Source organism: Panicum virgatum, chromosome 8N (genome assembly GCF_016808335.1).
Source record: "Panicum virgatum strain AP13 chromosome 8N, P.virgatum_v5, whole genome shotgun sequence".
NCBI classification, from domain to species: domain Eukaryota; kingdom Viridiplantae; phylum Streptophyta; class Magnoliopsida; order Poales; family Poaceae; genus Panicum; species Panicum virgatum.
Genome location: NC_053152.1, coordinates 6540490 through 6560525, shown reverse-complemented (window position 1 = coordinate 6560525; position 20036 = coordinate 6540490). Strand labels below are relative to the sequence as shown.

Sequence of the window (20036 nt, the reverse complement as noted above, 5' to 3'; positions counted from 1 at the left end):
GTTAGGCCTACTATAACCCGTGGAACAGTTCTTGCCTGTTGGGCCCCGAGCCTGGGCGTTCATTTGATTAATTAGTACCACACCGCTTGGCAAAGCTAGGATTTGTGTGGGGATATGCAACCATCCTGATGCTTGGCTCACCACAAGGAAGCTGGTAAGCAATCATCCAAAAGGACGAATGATTATGATTGAATTCGAGCGCACACTATATGATGTGTGCAGCCTTTGTTTTTGACATACGACCATATCCCAAGATTCTGTTATGAAAAGAAAGGGAGTAGATTTAGGTGCTCTTCTTCATTGTTGCATTTCTTATTAAGTTTGTATGTGTTTATTCCAGTGAATATTTTTCTATTGTTCTTTCAAAAAAATATTTTTCTATTGCTAATCCTTGCTACTTTCCTAGTTGTTCTAAGAAATACATACGATTAAGGATGCAAGTGGGTAACCAATGATACTTTGGATTAGTTAATTAATTATAATGGTATGACACTCTAGTTCATTTCTCCTCTCAAATTATTTATACATAATGCCATTCTAGTTCATTTTATTAATTTTTTTGGATCGACCCAATGACCTAAAAATTATCTAACTTGCATTCCTACATACGCGCGATACAAGGTACTAACTTTATTTATTTGTGTCATCGTATTTCAAAGGAAACAAAAATGTGGCTTTCCAAATTTCAAATTTGAAAAAATGAAATGAAGCCATTTTTGTGGTCCATTTGGACATTTGTCGCAAACAAGTAAATAATAGGATTTAATTAGAATAATTGTATAGAAAAAAAAAATCAAATTTTGAGTTTTTATCCAAGTGCAGGAAGAGTAAATCGATAACTACACGTCAAACTAAGTTTGTATTTTTTTTTTCTTCCTTCGACATTCATTCTGGATCATAAACGTGCCCATTCGCACAATAACAGATTTACACCTGTCGTCACGCAGACAAGTGGTTTCCGACCTCGACATAGTCTAAGAAACGTTCAGAAAAAACCCCTTCTCACCACGTACACCAGCCAATAACCGGCGACGAACAAAGCCGCAGCCACACACCAGCGTCAAGTGTGAACAAACGCCACCCCCACTACCGAATCCAGCGACCAATCGCCCTTGCACTAAGAGCACTCCACTTCGACGTGCCCGCCTGGCACCTTTCATCAGTTCGTCAACGCACGCCGCCGCCGCCCCAATCCCCGGCCTAACCGAACGTGTCGACCTGCCGCTGAAAAATCAAGCCTTGTCCGAATGTCCGGCGCCGGGGCACCAAGTGAAGCAGAACGTGGACGCCCAGAAATTCAGCTAGCCTGCCACTCGGGCGGTTTTTTTATTTTTTTATTTTTTATTTTCGTTTTTTACAAAAATATATTTTCGATTTGCAAATTTACAGGAATATACCCCGGCCGCCCGGCAGCCGGGCGGCAGGGGTATTTCTGAAAAAAATTTTGCGGAGAAAATTGCGCGCAGGTCTCTGGGGGCCGGCCGGCCATAATTTTTGAAATTTAGCCTTTTTCGCGAAAGAATTTCACGTATGTGCCTTTTTTATATTTTTTTGCAGAAATAGACCCTGAGGGTCGGCGCCGAGATATCCCGTCTTGGCGCCACAAATCACGGCGCCGAGGTGCCACGCACGCACAAGCAATCTAGTGTATCTTCGAACTTGCCTTTAATATTTTCAGACCTTTTCAGGAGACTAGAATACTGTGAACCACACATCAAATATAACGGTAAGAATTAAGAACTAAAAACTGCATTACACAATGTAAATCATAGGAATTACATCATAATACAACGTTAATGAAATACACATCAGACATGCAGTGGCATTGCAGAACCCGTTGCAACTACGGTAAACAGATTCTGAACTAAGCTAACATGCCTTGGTAATTTAAAAAAATATAACAAACACAACGATGCAGCATGTCACTAGCACTAGGTAGTCCTAGTAGCCGTACCCCCACGTAGCAAACTGCGTTGAGCCTTCTCCGCAGTATCCACCCATTGCAGGTGGTGCAGGCGGTGGTGCCGTAGGGGCAAGGCCCTTCTTCTTGTGACAAGGGCAGTTGCAGTAAGGAATAGTGCATGGTTCATCCTGTGAAGCGGTAGCATTGCTGGTATCATTATCTTCGTCGTCTTTGTTACTCTCGTTCACTTCCTCGTAATGGTTCACCTTGCATTCCAGATCAAAGATCTTTATCTGGAGGTACTCGATGAACTCCTGAACTGAATCAATTGGTGCAGGATCGACCCACCTGGTAAAACCACAGTTTTCTGGAGCATCTGAAGACTACAAAATAAATTTCATGCAAGGTGTCTCAATGAAGATAAAGAAATAAAATAACCGAGTATTACCCATGCGTGTGGGCATTTGAAGAAACGCCGACTGACATCCATCCCGTCGGTGCACATCAGCACTAAGCAGTCCTCACCATGTCTGTATTTTGGCCACGGTTCTCTACGGTTATCGTATTGTCGAAGAGGAGTTTCATTGGTAAATTCACTCTTGTGCTGTGGCGGAAACTCAAACACTGGTTCCGGAAAGTAATCAGGTCCAAGAGGCCCCTCCCTTATTATGGGGTCTCCCTTTCTTCCCCCTTTTCCTTTCCCAAAACCGTAGTAATTCTTCCCGCTAGACCCACCTCCAGATATTGGGTATACATTGAGCTTTGGTGTTTGAGTGCTGCTGGGAGTTCACAAACTTCGGAGTATTTATAGGCGCACAAAGGTCTGATACCCGGAGTGCATGCAGACTCACAGCACTGCATCGCTGCCGCTCGGTCGATCGTGCCTAGATGCCGCCTTCCCCACTACACGCCACAGACCTTCGCTGTAGAATGACAGTTCCGTCGTCCTCGCCCGAGAGACTGCTTTGAAGGTGAGCTGGTGTGGTTGCCGTGTTGTCACATCTTTTTGAAATGGTGAAAGGGCATTGCTATTGGGCTGTCGTCTTTTGTCACGTTTGTCTGGGCAAACAATGCGACATATGGGAAACCCGTGATCGCCGTGCTGAGCAGTGGCAACCTGTGATCTCGTACTCGTAGCTAGATACACTATGGTCCCTATTTTGAGCTATACGAGCGTGTCACGAAGTTTACTCTGTATGCGGTAGTCGTCATCATCGTCAGGGGGATCTCGGCCGCTAACTCCTCCCGCACCTAACTTGTCCTTCATTAAATCACGGAAAAAATTCGCAAGAACTTCTCTTATTTCACGAGCATTATGGAACCCACAAACATAACAAGTTCACATCAATAATATCTATAGAAACAAATGACAAGTAAACTACCACAATCATAAACAAGCATAATCCGAACAGTCGAAACAGTCCATAATAACATTAGAGAAATAAGTGCCAACAACTAACCACCCCTACCATTCCGACCTCTCTTACGTTGTGCGTGTACGTGATCTGTAGGGTAGCTATGACGTTCCCGTGGCCTCACGTCTCTGGCAGGACGGCGTAACAGAGCCACAGGTGTATGCAAGCTGGGATCATCGTCCTGGGCAGGCATAGAAAACAACCGTGTAAAGTCGTCCAAGGAGGCCGCGTCGTTGTCTTCAGACCACCCTACAGATCACAAAAAAAAATTAAGCAGTATTCAATAGGTGAATGCAATTCCGTACAAATTATTGTACGTACCCTGTGTTGGAGGTGGTGGTGGTGGATAGGAAGAAACTCCTTCATATCCTCCTAGTGGCGGCATAGGGTGATACGAAGACGGCCCCGCTCCGGTGAACTGTTGTGATCCTGAGTATAAATAATAACGTATGAGCCTTCGACCATAAAACATAAGCAAATAAAATTATGCACCACATATTTACCTAAAGTCCCTCCAGCATGTGGCATAGAGGTAAACTGGGTATAGAAATCTTAAAAGATCGAAAATGCCGTCAACATTTACTCACCGCCCTAGCTAATGCCTCATCCCTGTGTCGTGCATAGCGATCCTGCTAAGTCGCAACATGCGGCTGTGGATGCATTTCAACATACGTCAAACGACAACGAGTCTTCGGTTCGTACCAGGTTATGTACGCCCGAAACGAAGGCTCAGTGTGTGGACCGGTATCCTCAGCCAACTGCTCGCTTGCATCATCCTGCGCAGCCACTAATGGTTGTAATCTAGTGACCCACATTGTCGAGAAAGGATGTCCGGCCCTTGATAAACTGCACGTTAAATAGAAATTAGTTTCACGTTTTTAGTACATGGGTGCTCATACATTTTTGTTACCTATGATTGTGGCGCTGAACACGATCCAACGCTGAAGACACAGGGAAAGACTGGCGTCGACCGAACTGCCTCATGACTCTATCCGGGCAGTGGGCCTCAAGTGTAATGTCGTACACCAAAACTGCAGTAGTCATCCATAGGCCCTGGTCCTGTGTGCACACCGAAGATATCCCAAGCAGTGCACGTGCGGCTATAGCCGAAGGACAGTATGGCTCCCACACAATGTCTTCTGGGGTCAATCGATCAAATTCGGCAACAAACTCAGGATAAGACTGCCAGATCTGTACATGTGCCCATGTTTTCTGCAATAATAAAAATTATGTGTCTATAAGAAAAATATTGAGGGAATAATGTATGACCATAGTATGCATAGAATATAAATTTTATCGGGTCCATACCTGTCGAGAGTACCAAAGAGTCCCTATGGTGGGTCTGTCATCCTCCGTGTCACCGTACATATCCGGCGTGTACGGTGACTGGTCAATCATGGGACGACCGATAGCAATCCTCTCGTAAGACCAAAGTTGTAGCAGAATTGGGCACCCCATTAGGACAGCATTCCTATCATTCTGCCGTGATGCCTTGCAGAGTCCACGATATGTGCATGCAAGAACCGATGAACCCCAACTATATAAGGGTATGGCATCCTCATCTGCATCGGCGATCTCCTGTGCGTAGGGCAGAAGCACCCTATCCACACAGTGGCCGTGTGAGTTGTTGAACATGATGTACCCAAACAACCACAACAGGTATGCCTCGAGTGATCTAGTCACGCTGTACTCATCAGCATCGGCTGCCAACAGATCCGGCTGTAATAAAGTACGAACATTGAGAATAAGAAACACATGAGTTATTTCAAAGCCATAAAATACATCAACACATCGTTTTGTACGAAATTGTACCTGAAACTGTAGGAGCCATGACTTGGAAGGGCCTTTCGACTGTGGGTGCTCATTGAAATCTTCAGGATCAATCGTGGTGGCAACACCTGCAAAACGTTCCACAAGATCATCCAGCCACGTAGAAGGTACCACACGGAGCCCGACAACGTCTCCGGTGATAGAAAGACCAAGCAGCATCGCAACATCCTGCAGGGTCGGTGCCACCTCCCCACAAGGGAGGTGTAACGTGTGTGTCTCAGGTCTCCATCTGTCAACGAGAGCTGAAAGTAGAGACCTGTCTAGCTTCACCAAAGCACTCTCAGCAAGACGAGCCACAATGAGAAGACCTGCCTCACTCAGCCTGCATCATACAGTGCACAAATGTTAATATATTATATAACGAAATGTATAACGGATAAAAACAGAAAATAGACGACATATCACCTGGGCACCCATCGTGGGTCTACAGCAACCAACTCTGCAGGTGGACGTCGACGCAGCACGTTTAGTTCTTGGTGCTGAATCTTCGCAAGGAAGGACCGGTGACCCGAGTCTATTGTTGGGTCCATCAACGCAGGAGTAACCCCGGCCATACCTACCACGTAAGATCAAAACAATACAATACAATCACACACATCTAAATATTTCTAATAGTTCCTTATATTTCCTAAATAATTTCTAAGATTTTCTAACGATTTATAATAATTTATAATATTTTCTAACATTTTATAAATTTTCTAATATTATCTTGCAATTTTTAAGATTAATTAATTAGATTGCCAATGTACTATATCAACGCTAATCACTATAACTAACTACACCTAAATGTACCACTAATCAGTTCTAATAATAATTAAACTTATTGCTAATCTACTGTTTCAACAAAATAGTTTCTATAATTTTCTACAATTTTCTAACATTTTCTACAATTTTCTAACATTCTCTACAATTTTCTAACATTTTCTATAATTTTCTAACATTTTCTATAATTTTCTAATATTATCTTGCAATTTTTTTGATTTTCTAATACTTCTCTAACAATTTTCTAGTATTTTCTAATACTAAATCTAACACTAAATGTACTATATCAACGCTAATCACTATAAGTAACTGCACCTAAATGTACCACTAATCACTCTTAACAATAATTAAACTGATTGCTAATCTACTGTTTCAAAAAAATAATTACAACATAATCTATTTATAAAATGTAGAAAATTTTAATTACCTACAGTCGCCGGCTTGAAAATCCGGCAGGACTTCGCCGCTTTGCCTCTCCCTCACCCCTTCTCTCCCTCCCTCCCTCTCTTTTCTTTTTTTCTGGATTTTTAGTGAGGCAAATGAGGGGGTGAGGGGCAGCCAACACCTTATATAGGGTTGGGGGGCCGGTCGCCCCGCAGGCGGGCGGCCAGGGCCCGCCGCCGGGCGGCTTGGAGGGCTGGCCGCCCCGCTGCCGGGCGGCCGGTCCTCCAGGGACCTCGGCACAAATTTTTGTCTATTTTTTTTATAGATAAGCCCCTGCCGCCCGGCTGCCGGGCGGCCAGGTCCCAGCCGCCCGGCAGCGGGGCGGCCAGGGTATATTCATGTAAATTTTCAAATCGAAAATATATTTTTGTAAAAAACGAAAATAAAAAATATAAAAATAAAAAAAACCTCTGCCACTCTGTGGCCGCGCTCGGTGCCAAACCGCCGGCCGGTGCGGTGCCGCCCGATCTCTACGCTGGCGTGACCACCGCACTAGAAAAAGTTCGGATAACCCGCCACTACCTGACTGACGACCATCTCCGTTTCTGGTCCAATCCATCCCCTCCAATCACTCCTGAATCATCGCTCGGCACAGTGCCCGGAGCCACTATAAATTGCAGGCATTGATCCATTGATCAGAAGTAGTGTTAGAGAGAGAGAGAGAGAGAGAGCAATGGCGGCGGCTATCGACGACTCGTGCTTCAAGTGGGAGGTTTACACAGATTTTGTAAACATAACAATTACACATACACGTCTGATCAATTATAGATACAGGTTTACATCTGAATCATCAAAGTAGCTCTCAGATCCATTTAACATCAACTTTTCTAAGACTACACACACAGAAGTGCTACCTTCAACTATGGTTTTTGAAATGTGACCAACTATAGTTCTAAGACAACTGCACAGAACTTGTCGTAACAAGCACGCATGGTTTTTTACTACATATTGATTATATAGACCCCCAAACTTCAAACCTGCAAGGGAAGGAAACAATAAGTATATTGATTATAAATATGAATCAGAGTCAACCTTATAAGAAAATATAAATCTAACATATGGACTGTGTACAATCTACTGAGAAGTGAAGTGAAATTCAGCGCAACTTAATCTTGTAAAACAAAATACAAGATAAATAACCAAATTTAATATTTCAAGGGATATACATAATGGCAACTCAAAATTGAACCCGATTCATATCAACATGGTATATGTTTTCATGTACTTAATTATAGCTATGAAAAACAAATCATGCACTTGTTCTTTGTTCTAAGCCAATATTTGCGTGATGCTCATTAGAGAGACCATATACATTGGCAGTGTGATGCTCATTAGAACAAGGAACAACTTAATTTTCCTAAAAAATTATGTGAGGGTGTGAAAGTATTTGAAAACACACTTCACATTTAAACGTGAATGAAACTATTTCTACAACCTGTAGTTTAAGACTACTATAAAAACAGAGATAAACCAGAGTCAACCATCTGAAAAATGAGAAATCTAGCATATGGACTGTATAAAATCTCCAAAATCTAAGATTCGCAAAGAAAAGAAGGGCAACAAGACCTTGGTTAGCAATTTGATCGTATATCATGCCAAATATCAATAACATCAATAGCCATGCTCTGTTATTATGTACAGTTCTACACCATTGCCCTGAAAATCAAGAAACAAATGGATCATCAGAGCAGGTCTATATCTTTATGGTTCGTACATTGAAGAAGAACCTTTCTGATTCAACAGTTTAGAGAATGTGCATTATCTATTGCAAACTGATTATTAAAATCTAGTTATTTCACAACCAGATGCAGCTATCCAATGTAATAGTTCAGGTATTCAGGAGGATTTAGCCAAGGAGCTTGTAGTCCAATGGAAGGCAAGTCTCTTTGGCACCAAGAGGTCGCGAGTTCGATCCCTCGTTGGGACGAATTAAAATAAAAATCCCCCTCGCTAGCTTTGCTAGGGTTCGGGGGGGTTTTCCGAGCCCCGTAATGTGGTTCTTCCTCTTAATGAAAACCCGGGGGCTGTTCCCCGCGGGGCTCGTTTTTTTTTATTCAGGAGGATTTTTAAGCTTGGCTGTGAGCCTTGGAAAATTTATTAGGGAAGAAAATATATAAAGCTGTCTTGCAAATTTTTTCATGTAGAGGATACTATAGGAGAGTTGCAGGGTGAACCCAAAGACTCCATACTTAGGACAGAGGACAAAAACAATATAATATTATATTCATCAATTGGCTGCAACATGGTGAAGACTACCAACTCCATAATCAGGTTCTACACTAAAGATCACATAAGGCAATTAATAGCACTTCATTAGGTCCTAGCTGATCCATGAGGTAAATCATTAGAAAAGAAAAGCAGAAATGATCTCCTTGGACATCTCACCTTGACAGAATCGCAACTGCTCTTTCCATCCAGCAAATGAACAGAAAGAGCCAGAACTGGTGTGGCGACGCATAACTCCAAACCTGTGACCGTGGAACACACTAGTGCTTATTACCGGGTCTAAAGCACCAATCACCTAAAATAAAATTATGTTTCAGTTTCAGGAGCTTTCACTCTCAGCAATCAATAGGAAGTCGGCATAGCCAAGTTATACAAAACAAATACAGACCTGCTCAATGGCAAAGAAAAAGATGAATTTTCTCCAAACGTTAATTATTTTCTCATATTGTATATAGTAATGAACTAATGGCCAACATGCACAAACAAATTGCATATTGTTCTAGACATTCTGTTGACAGGCCCTGCGAGAGACCTAGTATACTCCGGTCAACATCATACACCTTGCAACCTATAGATACTACAAGGACTGATTTACTAACTATTCATGGCAAGGTAAAATTATTTAGTACAAGGCTATGAGCACTAGTATTTAACAACTACTAATCACATGGAATTCGTGTAGGCAGAGAGGAAAAATTAAAGAAAGTAAGACAACATTAGTTTAATTAGTCAATTACACAAAGAACTATGATTAATTAGTTTAGTTTACTAGTATATATGAGCAGCTCAGCGATTCTGTTCTTTTCACTGGCTTTTTACCACACAACCAATAACGATGGATTTCTAGGATGTTCCCAACGAACAAATAATAGCATAGCAGCCTAATTAATCTCGTGGGCGCGGACAAGTCCAAGTTGGCCTCCGAGTACAGCTCCCGGCATATGAAACTAGGGCGCAGCACATCGAATATGAAGGAATCAAGATCCAAAACCATCTTGAATGGTTGGTTCAATCAGCTAGCAGATCCATGGAGGGGAAGGGGCAGGATGGTGGAGAGATGCATCCATCCACGGGAAGAAGGGGACCCAGCAAAGAGAACCGGAGGAAGGGAAGGAGAGGTGAGGAGGTGAAGACACACCTGGATTTGCGGCCCCTGGGAGCGACCGGATCTGAGAGAGATTGAGACAGAGGAGACAGGATCTGAGAGAGATTGGGACGGCAATTTGGGTGGGAGGGGTGCCCGAGCGAGTCCCACGAACTAGGGAGGAAGGGAGCCATTGACTTGGTCACCTGGTGTCCGTCGCCCGGCGACTGCATACTGCGTCTCGTAGCTTCATCGGAGATCTACGCTGCCGGATCTGAGAAACCTCGGGACATAGACGGGTGCAAAGAAGAGAAGGGACGGAGGGGCGCGGACGCGAGCCACTGGTTTCCACCGGATTTGAGAAATATTTCGGGTCAGTGACGCGTTTACTGCATGCACGTCACTAAGCGGAGCCTCTGAACTAATAGAAGCCACTCACTCATTAGTGATGTAGATAGAGTAGACACGTCACTGATCTACAGTTCCTGGTACTAGTGACGCGCATAGACAAACAGTGTCACTAATGTAAATCTATGCCAGCGACACGGTTTATGAGGAGCCGTCGCTAGTGCAATTACCTTTGTGACGCGCATAGAAAGGAGCCGTCACAGAGTACCAGTTGTGACGCGTGTCAACAAGACGCATCACTAATATCTGCGCCCCCGGACCCGTGAAGAATCGGCTGTGACGCGGCTGAATACATAGTGTCACTAAATTTTTGATTAGTGACGCTGTTAGTTTCTGCGTCACTAATGAGCCGTTTTGACGTAATGATTGTGGCTACATGATGCAGATCGTGCGGCCTGGAATAAGCGATGGCGTGGCCACGCGAGGGATTCAATGTGGTATATAGAAACGTAGATAAAGATAAATACGGAGTACTTTGTGCGGCCCTGTTTAGTTGAAACGCAAAATTTTTTTACGAAAAAATCTTGCTAATTTGAAGTACTAAATGAAGTCTGTTTACAAAACTTTTTGCACAGATGAGTTGTAAATCGCGAGACAAATTTAATGATACTAATTAATCTATGATTAATTTATAATTAGCGGATAGTTGCTGTAGCATCACTGTTGCAAATCATAGATTAAGTAGGCTCATTAAATTCGTCTCGCGATTTTGTCTTTACGGGGTTTATGGGGGTGAAAATTAAACAGGGCCTTATACTTATGAAATCACACACCTGTTTCCACGCGTGGATTGAGTCAGACCAAACCAAAGACCTCTGCAACTTTAACATCTCGAGTCAAGCGAATAAGCCAACGACCCAGCGGGCACTAGCAATGACCCAGAAAAGGACCGGTGTAAGTAAGCGGTAGCCCGTAGCAGGGTTTACATTTCCGACGGAAACTGGTTTTCCGGACCTTCCCGGAAACGGAAAATTTCCGGTTTTCCGGTTTTTTCCGGATTTTCCGACCGAAAAATGATTTCAAATTCAAATTTTGATTTTTCGATGTTTTCCGACCGGATTTCGGTGTTTTCCGACCGGAAACCGGTGCTTTCCGACCGGAAAATGATGAAAAGCAACCGGGAAATAATGATAATGTTTGGAAAATACAAATTATGTTAAGGATAGTTGAATATTTTGAGAACATTTTATCTAATTCTCTATATATAATAGTTCACAATGCATAATGAATATTTTACACACCAAATATTAATAGAATTGACATAAAACATATGTATGTCAATACAAAACACAATCCAAATGCAATAAAATATAGGTTCAATGTAAATAATACAAGTCTCAAATCTTTAACACAAACTATACTCTAAAATTAATATTCAAATATTGATAGCAACGATATTGGCATGCACAAACTGATCATATATAGGACATCTTTTGCTAAATAAACACAACATAAATACAACTAATTAAATCTAAGTAGCATGAACCCTTTAGCATAAACATTGGATAAAATAAAAGGCTTATTAAGGGTTTACATTTCTATTTCACATACATGAGTAGTCATTCCTCATCGATGTGATCTTGTCCTGGGGGATATTGCTGATAGTACATGTGAGGAGATCCATATGGGATATATCCTTCATAGTACATATGGGGATATCCATATAGAGGACGCGGAGGGACAGCCTTCGGATGTGGTTGTAGTGGCCACACATACGATGGTGCCGACGGGTAGCTGTAGGTGGAATTGACAGAGGTAGAGCTACCATCATCCTCAGCATCGTATGGACCTAATGGACGTCGTTGTGAGGAGGGTGCTCCATGATCTCGATCTTGTGTGGCATGGGTGAAGTCAGTCTCTCCCGTAAATCTCATACCACCGGTAGCAGCACCACTACTAGAAGCACCCCCACCCCCAACAGCACCTCCACCACCATCATCGTCATCATCATTGTCATCACCACCATCATTGCCATCGTCGTCGTCGTCGTCATCATCATCATCACCACCACCATGTGTATCATCACTAGGCTCTGGTGTGCTATCCTCACTCCCAAGAATTTCCTCCTCATCATCACCCCTTCTTTGTTTTTTTTTCCTTTAGACCGACTTGGAGGAATTTTGGTCTTCCTTTTTCCAAGGTGGTATTGTCAGAAGCATTCGGCACATGAGATTTACCTATGCATGTTTCCACTCATACCAAATACATGGGAAAAATAATATATCTCATAAACTATGAACAAATATGAACTGAGTACGTATCAAATAAACACTACAGGTCATTAACTACTTGGATCCACAAGAACAATCATCTAAACACAAAATCAACTCACCAAACCCACAGTTCCGGTCGGCCCGCAGCAGCGGCTTCCACTCGGGAAACACAGTTTCGCGCTCGAAAAGCTCCGGAAACTGGGTGGAAAACACCGGAATCCGCACGGGCCGCAGCCTTGGCGCGCGTGGGGAGGCGGAATCTGCTCCTCCCGGTCGGAACTCGGCGTGTGCTGACCGGATTCCGGCGCAAACAGGCCGAAATCTCCTGCGCGAAGACCTTCCAAGGTGAGCTGCGTGGGGGGAGGAGCTGAGAGTGCTCGGTGTGAGTGGATAAGACGGCGACGGCGTGTCCAGACCGGTGGGGGAATGGGTGGGGGTTAAAAACTCTTAACGGGTTAACGGGTGACCCAAAATCTTAACAGGCTTAACGGGTTTACTCATTAACTAATGGGTCAGGCGTTTATTAATTTTTTCGTGAGTTATTTGATGTTAGATTTCAATGACAACTGGTGCAAATAACTCATAAAAATCTCTAGTTTTTTATCATATTTTTTATAATTTTTTTTAAATTTCAAATTTTGAAAACGGAAAATCCGAAATTTGACCGGAAAACGTTTTCCGGAGCCAACCGGAAACGGAAAATTTTACCGGAAACCGGTGTTTTCCGTCCGAAAAATTTTTCCTTGGCCCGTAGCCGGGTATAAATATAGGAGGAAGCACCAGTGCGGTGCACTTATGGTGATTATGGAGGTTAGTAGATAATCTACCAGAATACCAGATCCGCTGCCTCTCTCGCTCTCGGTGAACATCCCTCGTCAGTCAGTTTCCGCATCTATCCTTTCCGCCGCGCGCCGTCGGCTAGCTAGCTGTTCTTCTAGCTGCTGGTAGCCGCGGCGGCCGTGCGCTGGTGGCTGCTTAATTCTTGGAGAGGTATGCATCTCTGATCTATCAAGATCTGCTTGTGCTGTAATATGTCTCAGTTCGTCCGACTAATCGAATGGGTACGGGCTTGGGAGTTCAAAGGAACTTTCCTAGATTTGTGTTTGTAACTTTTTTATTTGAGTAGTTACTCATGATGATAGGTAATATAAAATAACCTCTCTAATTTATATTTAGATTGCGCAAATTTATTATCATCAGAACCGACGTCTAAATTACAAACATATACTATTATGAAACATATTAAATAACCAAAACCAAACCTATTTACACTTATAAATTACCAAGTTTTACCGCTAATTAAATTGTTTGTCAAATTTTACATATATTTGATTTCCTAAGAATCTTAATCTTAACCTTATAATCTTTGCAGATATTTACTTAAGGCATGTTTGAATAACGGCGTCCCAGGGCGCGCCACTGAGAGAGAGCTGCCGGCTATGGGTTCCGGCCACCTCCTCCTCGCCGCCGCCGTCACCATGCTCTCCGTCATGGCATCTGGGCAGTCCGACAACATCTCTCAGCTCTGTACGCTATCTTGCTCGACGACGGACAACTACACCGACAGCAGCCAGTACAAGAAGAACCTGGACAGCCTCCTCGCCGCCCTCCCCGCGGCGGCCGGCGACAACGGCTGGTTCTACAGGAGCAGCGCCGGGACGGGCGCCGACGAGGTGTTCGGCCTCATCATGTGCTTCGCTGACCGCAGCGCGACGGAGTGCAGCGACTGCCTCGCCGACGCGCCCGCTTGGATCAGGACGCTGTGCCCGGGCAGCCGGAACGTGACCACGGCGTACGAGGCGTGCGTGCTCCGGTACTCTGCCGCGCCGATCCCGGCCACCGCGGACCTCGACGCCGCGTTAGTCGTGAGCGTCACCGGGATGCCCGTCACCTCGGACGCCGTGCTCGCGGCCTGGGTGCCCCTGATGAGCTACCTCGTCGCCGGCGTCGCGCTCTCGCCCCTGCTGATCGCCAACGACACCACGCCGTACTCGAGCACGCAGGAGATGTACGGGCTGGCGCAGTGCACGAGGGATCTCAACCCCACCGAGTGCACGCGCTGCGTCAACATCTACATCGCCCAGCTGGGGTCAACGTTCCCCAACAACACCGGCGGCTGCATCAAGGGGTCCAGCTGCAACCTCGTCTACCAGGTGGGCTTTCCGATCAACATCACCCTGCCGCCCATACCTCGTCTACCAGCTGCAACCTCGTCTACCATGCCGGCACCTCCACCTCCAGGTAAGTATTTCTTGCGGCACCGGCACCTTACTGGATATGCTCCTATATTGAATATGTAGTGCAAGCTGTGCGGCAACGTGCGGAATTTTTTGCGACTTTACAGGATCTTCATCGTCTTCCAAGAAAGCGCTCGTGATCGGCTTGTCTGTTGGAGCTGCTGCGTCTCTGATCGTCCTGGCCTCCCTGATATGGATCCATAGTCTCCGGCGACGGAGGATACCGGCTAAAATCCTTGACGAATTCGAGAAAGGCACAGGGCCAAAGCGGTTTCGCTACGGCGAGCTCGCCGTCGCCACCAACAACTTCTCGGACCAGCAGAAGCTGGGAGAGGGAGGGTTCGGGTCAGTGTACAGAGGCTACCTCAAGGAGATGGACCTTCACGTCGCCATCAAGAGGGTGTCCAAGGGTTCCAAGCAGGGGAGGAAGGAGTACGCCTCGGAGGTGAGGATCATCAGCCGGCTGAGGCACCGCAACCTGGTGCAGCTCATCGGCTGGTGCCACGGTAGTGGCGATGATGAGCTCCTCCTCGTCTACGAGATGATGCCCAACGGCAGCCTCGACTGCCACCTCCACAGTCCGGACAGAGTGCTGACATGGCCGGTCAGGTACCGCGTCGCGCTCGGCGTCGGCGCCGCGCTGCTGTACCTGCACGAGGACGCCGCCGAGCAGCGCGTAGTGCACCGGGACGTGAAGCCCAGCAACGTCATGCTGGACGCGTCGTTCAACGCCAAGCTTGGCGACTTCGGGCTCGCGCGGCTCATCGGCGACGGCCGGCGGTCGCACACCACGGGCGTCGCCGGCACGTTCGGGTACATGGACCCGAAGTGCGTGCTCGCCGGGAAGGCCAGCGTGGAGTCGGACGTGTACAGCTTCGGCGTCCTCCTCCTCGAGGTCGCCTGTGGTCGGCGGCCGGCAGTGCTCGTGGGGGAGGAGGAAGACGGGCACTTGGTCCACGTCCACCTGGTGCAGTGGGTGTGGGACTCGTACGGCGGCGGGAGCATCCTTGACGCGGCCGACACGCGGCTGGGAGGGGAGTTCGACGGCCGGGAGATGGCCTGCGCGATGATCGTCGGGCTCTGGTGCGCGCACCCGGACCGCAGCCGCCGGCCCAACATCAGGCAGGCCTTCAACGCGCTGCGCTTCGAGGCGCCGCCGCCGAGGCTGCCCGCCAAGATGCCCGTCGCAACGGATGGGCCCCCGCCGGCTGGCTCAAGCTCAACGACGTCGTCTACTGAAGCGGGGAGGACGACGACCCAAGGGCTAGGCGGCGGCGGCGTCCAGACGCCAACCACGGCGGCATCACTCGATATCGAGCATTAATTCCAGCTCCGTCCAGCACGAGGACGACAGCACTTTGATGTGAACTAGAAAACCTGGGCGCAGCGTTGCTGCGCCATCTTTGAGCTCGCATGCAGCTAACAACTTGGATGATAGAATAGATGGACTGTCTTGTATTGCAGAATGATCTCTTTCGTTTATTTCTTTTCTCGATGTGCAGTGTATCAACATGCAAATATGCAATTAATGGGAAGGGAAATTTGTCGACCCTAAAATCACCAAATATGTGTAAAACTCCTATATATTCTGGGTTGTATGGTTGGATATGAATATTTCCCATCATAAGCAATGCTACCTCAAGAATTCATATATCTCTCATCTTCACTGGGGACTTCATGCAATATTTCTAAGTTTGTGGAAAATCAGCAGCTGCAAAATTTTGCTCAATTTCTCACCATTATGACAACATTTAAATCAATATTAGACAGGGAGGGATGTATTTGGTGTGGAGCCAAATGACGAACAACACTGTCAAAGCGTAGTTAGACACATGAGTGAGAGAGCTGATCACTTGGGCATGGAAAGAGAAAAAGCATGTAGTTCCATACTTCCATTCATCAGATTTCATCATTTCAATCACAACAATTCATATAGGCCACGCAGCAACCGCCGCCCAGCCCTTGCAGATCGATTCCTTCATGGCGACGGCCGTGCGCAGCAGCAGCAGGCTCCTCGCCGCCCTCATCTCCTCCACGCTGCTCCTGCTCCTCCTATTTGTGCCTCCCGCCGCCCACGGCGCCCGCCGTGACCACCAACTGCCCACTGCCGCCGTCCTTGTACGCGTACCCGCCGCGGGCCCAGCATGTCCTATCTCTCTAGGACCATCAGAGCGATGCCGACGAGCCTCCGCTCCACAAAATCCTTGAGGGCCTTTTTGTAAATTCTGTTATATAGGAAGGGACTTGGTTGTAATTTTTTGAAATAGTTGGGTCACTCTAGAAAGGGCAGGGGTATATTTTGAAATTACTTCTGTATGGTGGGAGGATTAGTTTCCAGAAAAAGAGAAAGGGAGGGCTTCTTTTGTAAAAGAGCGTCTTAATATTCTTGTTGTCACGTTTTGTAAAAATTGCATTTAATTAGAAGAACAATTAATTTTGAATTTGAAATTGTATAATAAAATATTGAATATTTTTGCGGTGAAAATTTAAGTTGATGTGGTGGTCGAACAGAATTGAATAGTGCTAGAAGAATAGGCCAAGCACTTGAAGTGCACCGGAAAAATAGCAAAATAGGTTTTCTAAACAATAGAAAAATTGGGAGAAATATGCGTAGTCTGTTCCTTACCAAATATGCACCCTTAAATCCATTACCGCGGGCCCAGCACATCCTATCTCTCTAGCACCATCAGAGCATGCCGACGAGCCTCCGCTCCACAAAATCCTTGAGGGCCTTTTTTAATTTCAGGGGGTGCCGGCACCTGCAGGAGCTCGCCGCCACCTGCGTGCAGTCCATGCAGACCAGGCTCGAGGCCGCGCTCGAGTCCGTCGTCGCACGGGTAATCTAATCTAATCTAATCTCTGCAGCCCTGCATGCTCCCACACTCCAACCCATGCTCTTCTGGGTCTCTGCTGCATGAGCAGAGCAATCAAATTTCCTGCAGGTGCATGCAGGGGAGCTGTAATGGGCTCTGCCAAACATTCAGCCCAATTTGGAAGATTTTCTCAGGATAGTGAGATGCAAATTAATTCGATTAAATAGCTAAATTTACATTTAAATTTCTCAAAAATGTATATTATTGAATAATAATAAATTTATTTTCATGAAAAAATATAATAAATCAAGTTTACATTAAATTTTGTTTAAAAGAGAAAGTTAACTATTGAACATGTTGAATCTTACTAAATAGTAGAGGGTTGACTATAAATATTTGCTTTGAAATGAACACCAAATGAAGAAAACTTTTACCTCAATTTTAATTTCTTGGTGGAATTTTTCTATGGATGTTAGAAGGATGTAATTTGGCCCCAAGCCAAATTTTATGATTTTCTAAGAAAATAAGGAATTATTAAATTTTAGAAACTATTAATTGAGTAAGAAAACTATAGTGTAAAGTGTACAAATAGTTAAGTTTTTTGTTTAGAAATTGTCATGTGGTACTGAAATATATGAGTACCCTAGCAACTATTTTTATTGGTAATTTAAACGTTATTTTTACACCACATGTGGTTGATACGTGAAATGTTTTAAATAATTAGCCATAAATAGACTTAAATCTTCAAAAGGTTTATCATTGCATAAAACTTGCATTAAAATATTTTCATCAAAAAAAAATACTAATCTAGCTTGTATGAAATTTAAATGCAAAAATGATAAAATTTGCTACTAATCGCCTTGAATCTAGTTAGACAGGAGAGAGTTCAGACACCATACAAGTGCTCTGAAATGAATATCAAATGAAACAATCCATTAGTCGATTTTCATGTTGAAACCTTTTTGGTATGTCATAACGATGTTTTTCATGCCTTGTATACTTTGATTGTCATATGTGTTATATATATTTAAATGAAAAAAACATAACATGCCCATAACAAGCATTTCCTTGGCTGTTAGCCGCCAAGAAAATGCAACATTTCCTTGGCGGGCCAGACAATCCACCAAGGAAGTGCTTATTTTTCTTGGCGGACATCATCAGCTGCCAAGAAATATAGAATCCTTGGCTGTTAACTAGCACCGCCAAGGAAACTATATTTTTCTTGGCGGTTCAATTTCGGCCGCCAAGAAAATTTGTGGCCGCCAAGGTAATTCCAGTTTGGTGTAGTGGTTACACGTATAACTCCTAATATTTTCAGAATATTACCCTTAAAGAAGATCAACGAGGAAAATAAAAATTACCCGAGTGATTGGCATGAATTCAGTTCGTGATCACAAAATTGCAGGAGATCGGAATATTTAAATCTGGGCCTAAAGCAAGCCGTGGGACAATTCCAACACTGTTGGCCCACGAGCCTGTTTAAAGTATACGACGCCTTCCCCTCTGTGCCAAAAAAAATGAAACAAAAAAATAGTACCACATCGCCTGGCAAATGTAGGATTTACATGGAGATAACCAAGCCCGTAACAACTGACTCGTGGTAAGCCATCATCTATATCGATTATATGAATTACAACAGTCATTCAGCACACTTAATGATGTGCTTAGCTTTTTTTTTCCTCTCCTCCTTATAGTGAGTTTTAGCATTCTACTCCCTCCTGAAATGGAAAGCATTTTAGTTTATCAAGTCAAACTGTTATAAGTTTGACCAAATTTATAAAAAAGAGATAATATTTTGAATGTCAAATGAGAATAATTTAGATCTATTATGAAATATATTTTCATAATTTACTTATTTGATGTGCTAGATGATAATACTCTTCTCTATAAAGTTTGTCAAACTTAAACTATTTTGACTTAAAACAAAGCAAAATGCCTTACATTTCAAGACGGAGTGAGTACATGTGAAGAGTGGCGGCAGAAAGGCGATGATATCGATTCTTAGTTCTAGCTTAATTTGATTCAGCATTTCCTCTAATTCCACATCTCATCTCTAGCAGTATACTTAAATGGCTTTTGCCTTGCAAGGCCTGTATTTTATGTCATAGTATTGTAGTTTGTCGGTACCCTGCAGCAGGGATACCCACTCTTACTGCAGGGAAGCAGGACCCGCGTAGTTATCCGTAGCTGCGCGGGAGAGACGGAGTAGCCAGGCCCCACAGGCCAGGCTTTTTCCCTCACCAGGCCAACGGCCCCGGACCGTTCCCCGCCTGAGGATGGGTCCGGTGGCGCCACGTGTCTCCATGGACGGGAAGCTCCAAGCTGACCGCCGAAGCCTCGGACCCCCAGAGGGGTCCGGGACCTCCTACGCCCGTCCGGACTCCCCTCACCGTGTAGGGGTCCGAAGCCGCCACGTGTCCCGGAGGCGTGGGATCGTGCGCGAGCCTTCCGGAGGAAGACTCGCCCACCTACCGCATTTAATGCGATAGACAAGGCGTGCTCTGCCGCCGTGGTACACAAGACAGCCTTTTGTCAGGCCCCGCTGCGCGCCGCGTATTACCAAGGAGCACAGTGCAGCCGCCTGAGCCGCGCCCGCGCAGAGCCCGCCTGTAGCATTAAACGGATACGACAGCACGGCACTTTTCCATCATGCCGCCTACGCCGCAAGCTACACCGCCCGCTTAAGCAATGTGACGGGCGG

The 20036-nt window shown here is 45.1% G+C and overlaps 2 protein-coding genes across 4 annotated transcripts; one reads left to right on the top strand and one right to left on the bottom strand.

The window, feature by feature from the left end:
* Positions 1-7082: 7082 nt before the first annotated feature.
* On the bottom strand, positions 7083-10040 carry LOC120686819. 3 transcript variants are annotated; one of them, XM_039969026.1, is made up of 4 exons: positions 9719-10040; positions 8740-8822; positions 7921-8010; positions 7083-7331 (listed from the first exon to the last, which is right to left on the bottom strand). In XM_039969026.1, the coding sequence occupies exons 1-4, from the start codon at positions 9895-9897 to the stop codon at positions 7117-7119; spliced, it is 567 nt and encodes a 188-aa protein (XP_039824960.1). In that variant the 5' UTR covers positions 9898-10040; the 3' UTR covers positions 7083-7116. The 3 variants fall into 3 exon arrangements, 2 of the variants coding, with proteins under 2 accessions (XP_039824960.1, XP_039824961.1); XR_005680389.1 differs by having other exon boundaries at positions 7299-7331; positions 8740-8875; XM_039969027.1 differs by lacking the exon at positions 7083-7331 and adding an exon at positions 7563-7805.
* Positions 10041-13035: 2995 nt separating this feature from the next.
* On the top strand, positions 13036-16004 carry LOC120684390 (L-type lectin-domain containing receptor kinase IX.1-like). Its single transcript, XM_039966259.1, has 3 exons — positions 13036-13275; positions 13658-14526; positions 14630-16004. Exons 2-3 carry the CDS (start codon positions 13725-13727, stop codon positions 15844-15846), a joined length of 2019 nt encoding a protein of 672 aa, XP_039822193.1. The 5' UTR covers positions 13036-13275; positions 13658-13724; the 3' UTR covers positions 15847-16004.
* The last annotated feature ends 4032 nt before the right edge of the window (positions 16005-20036 follow it).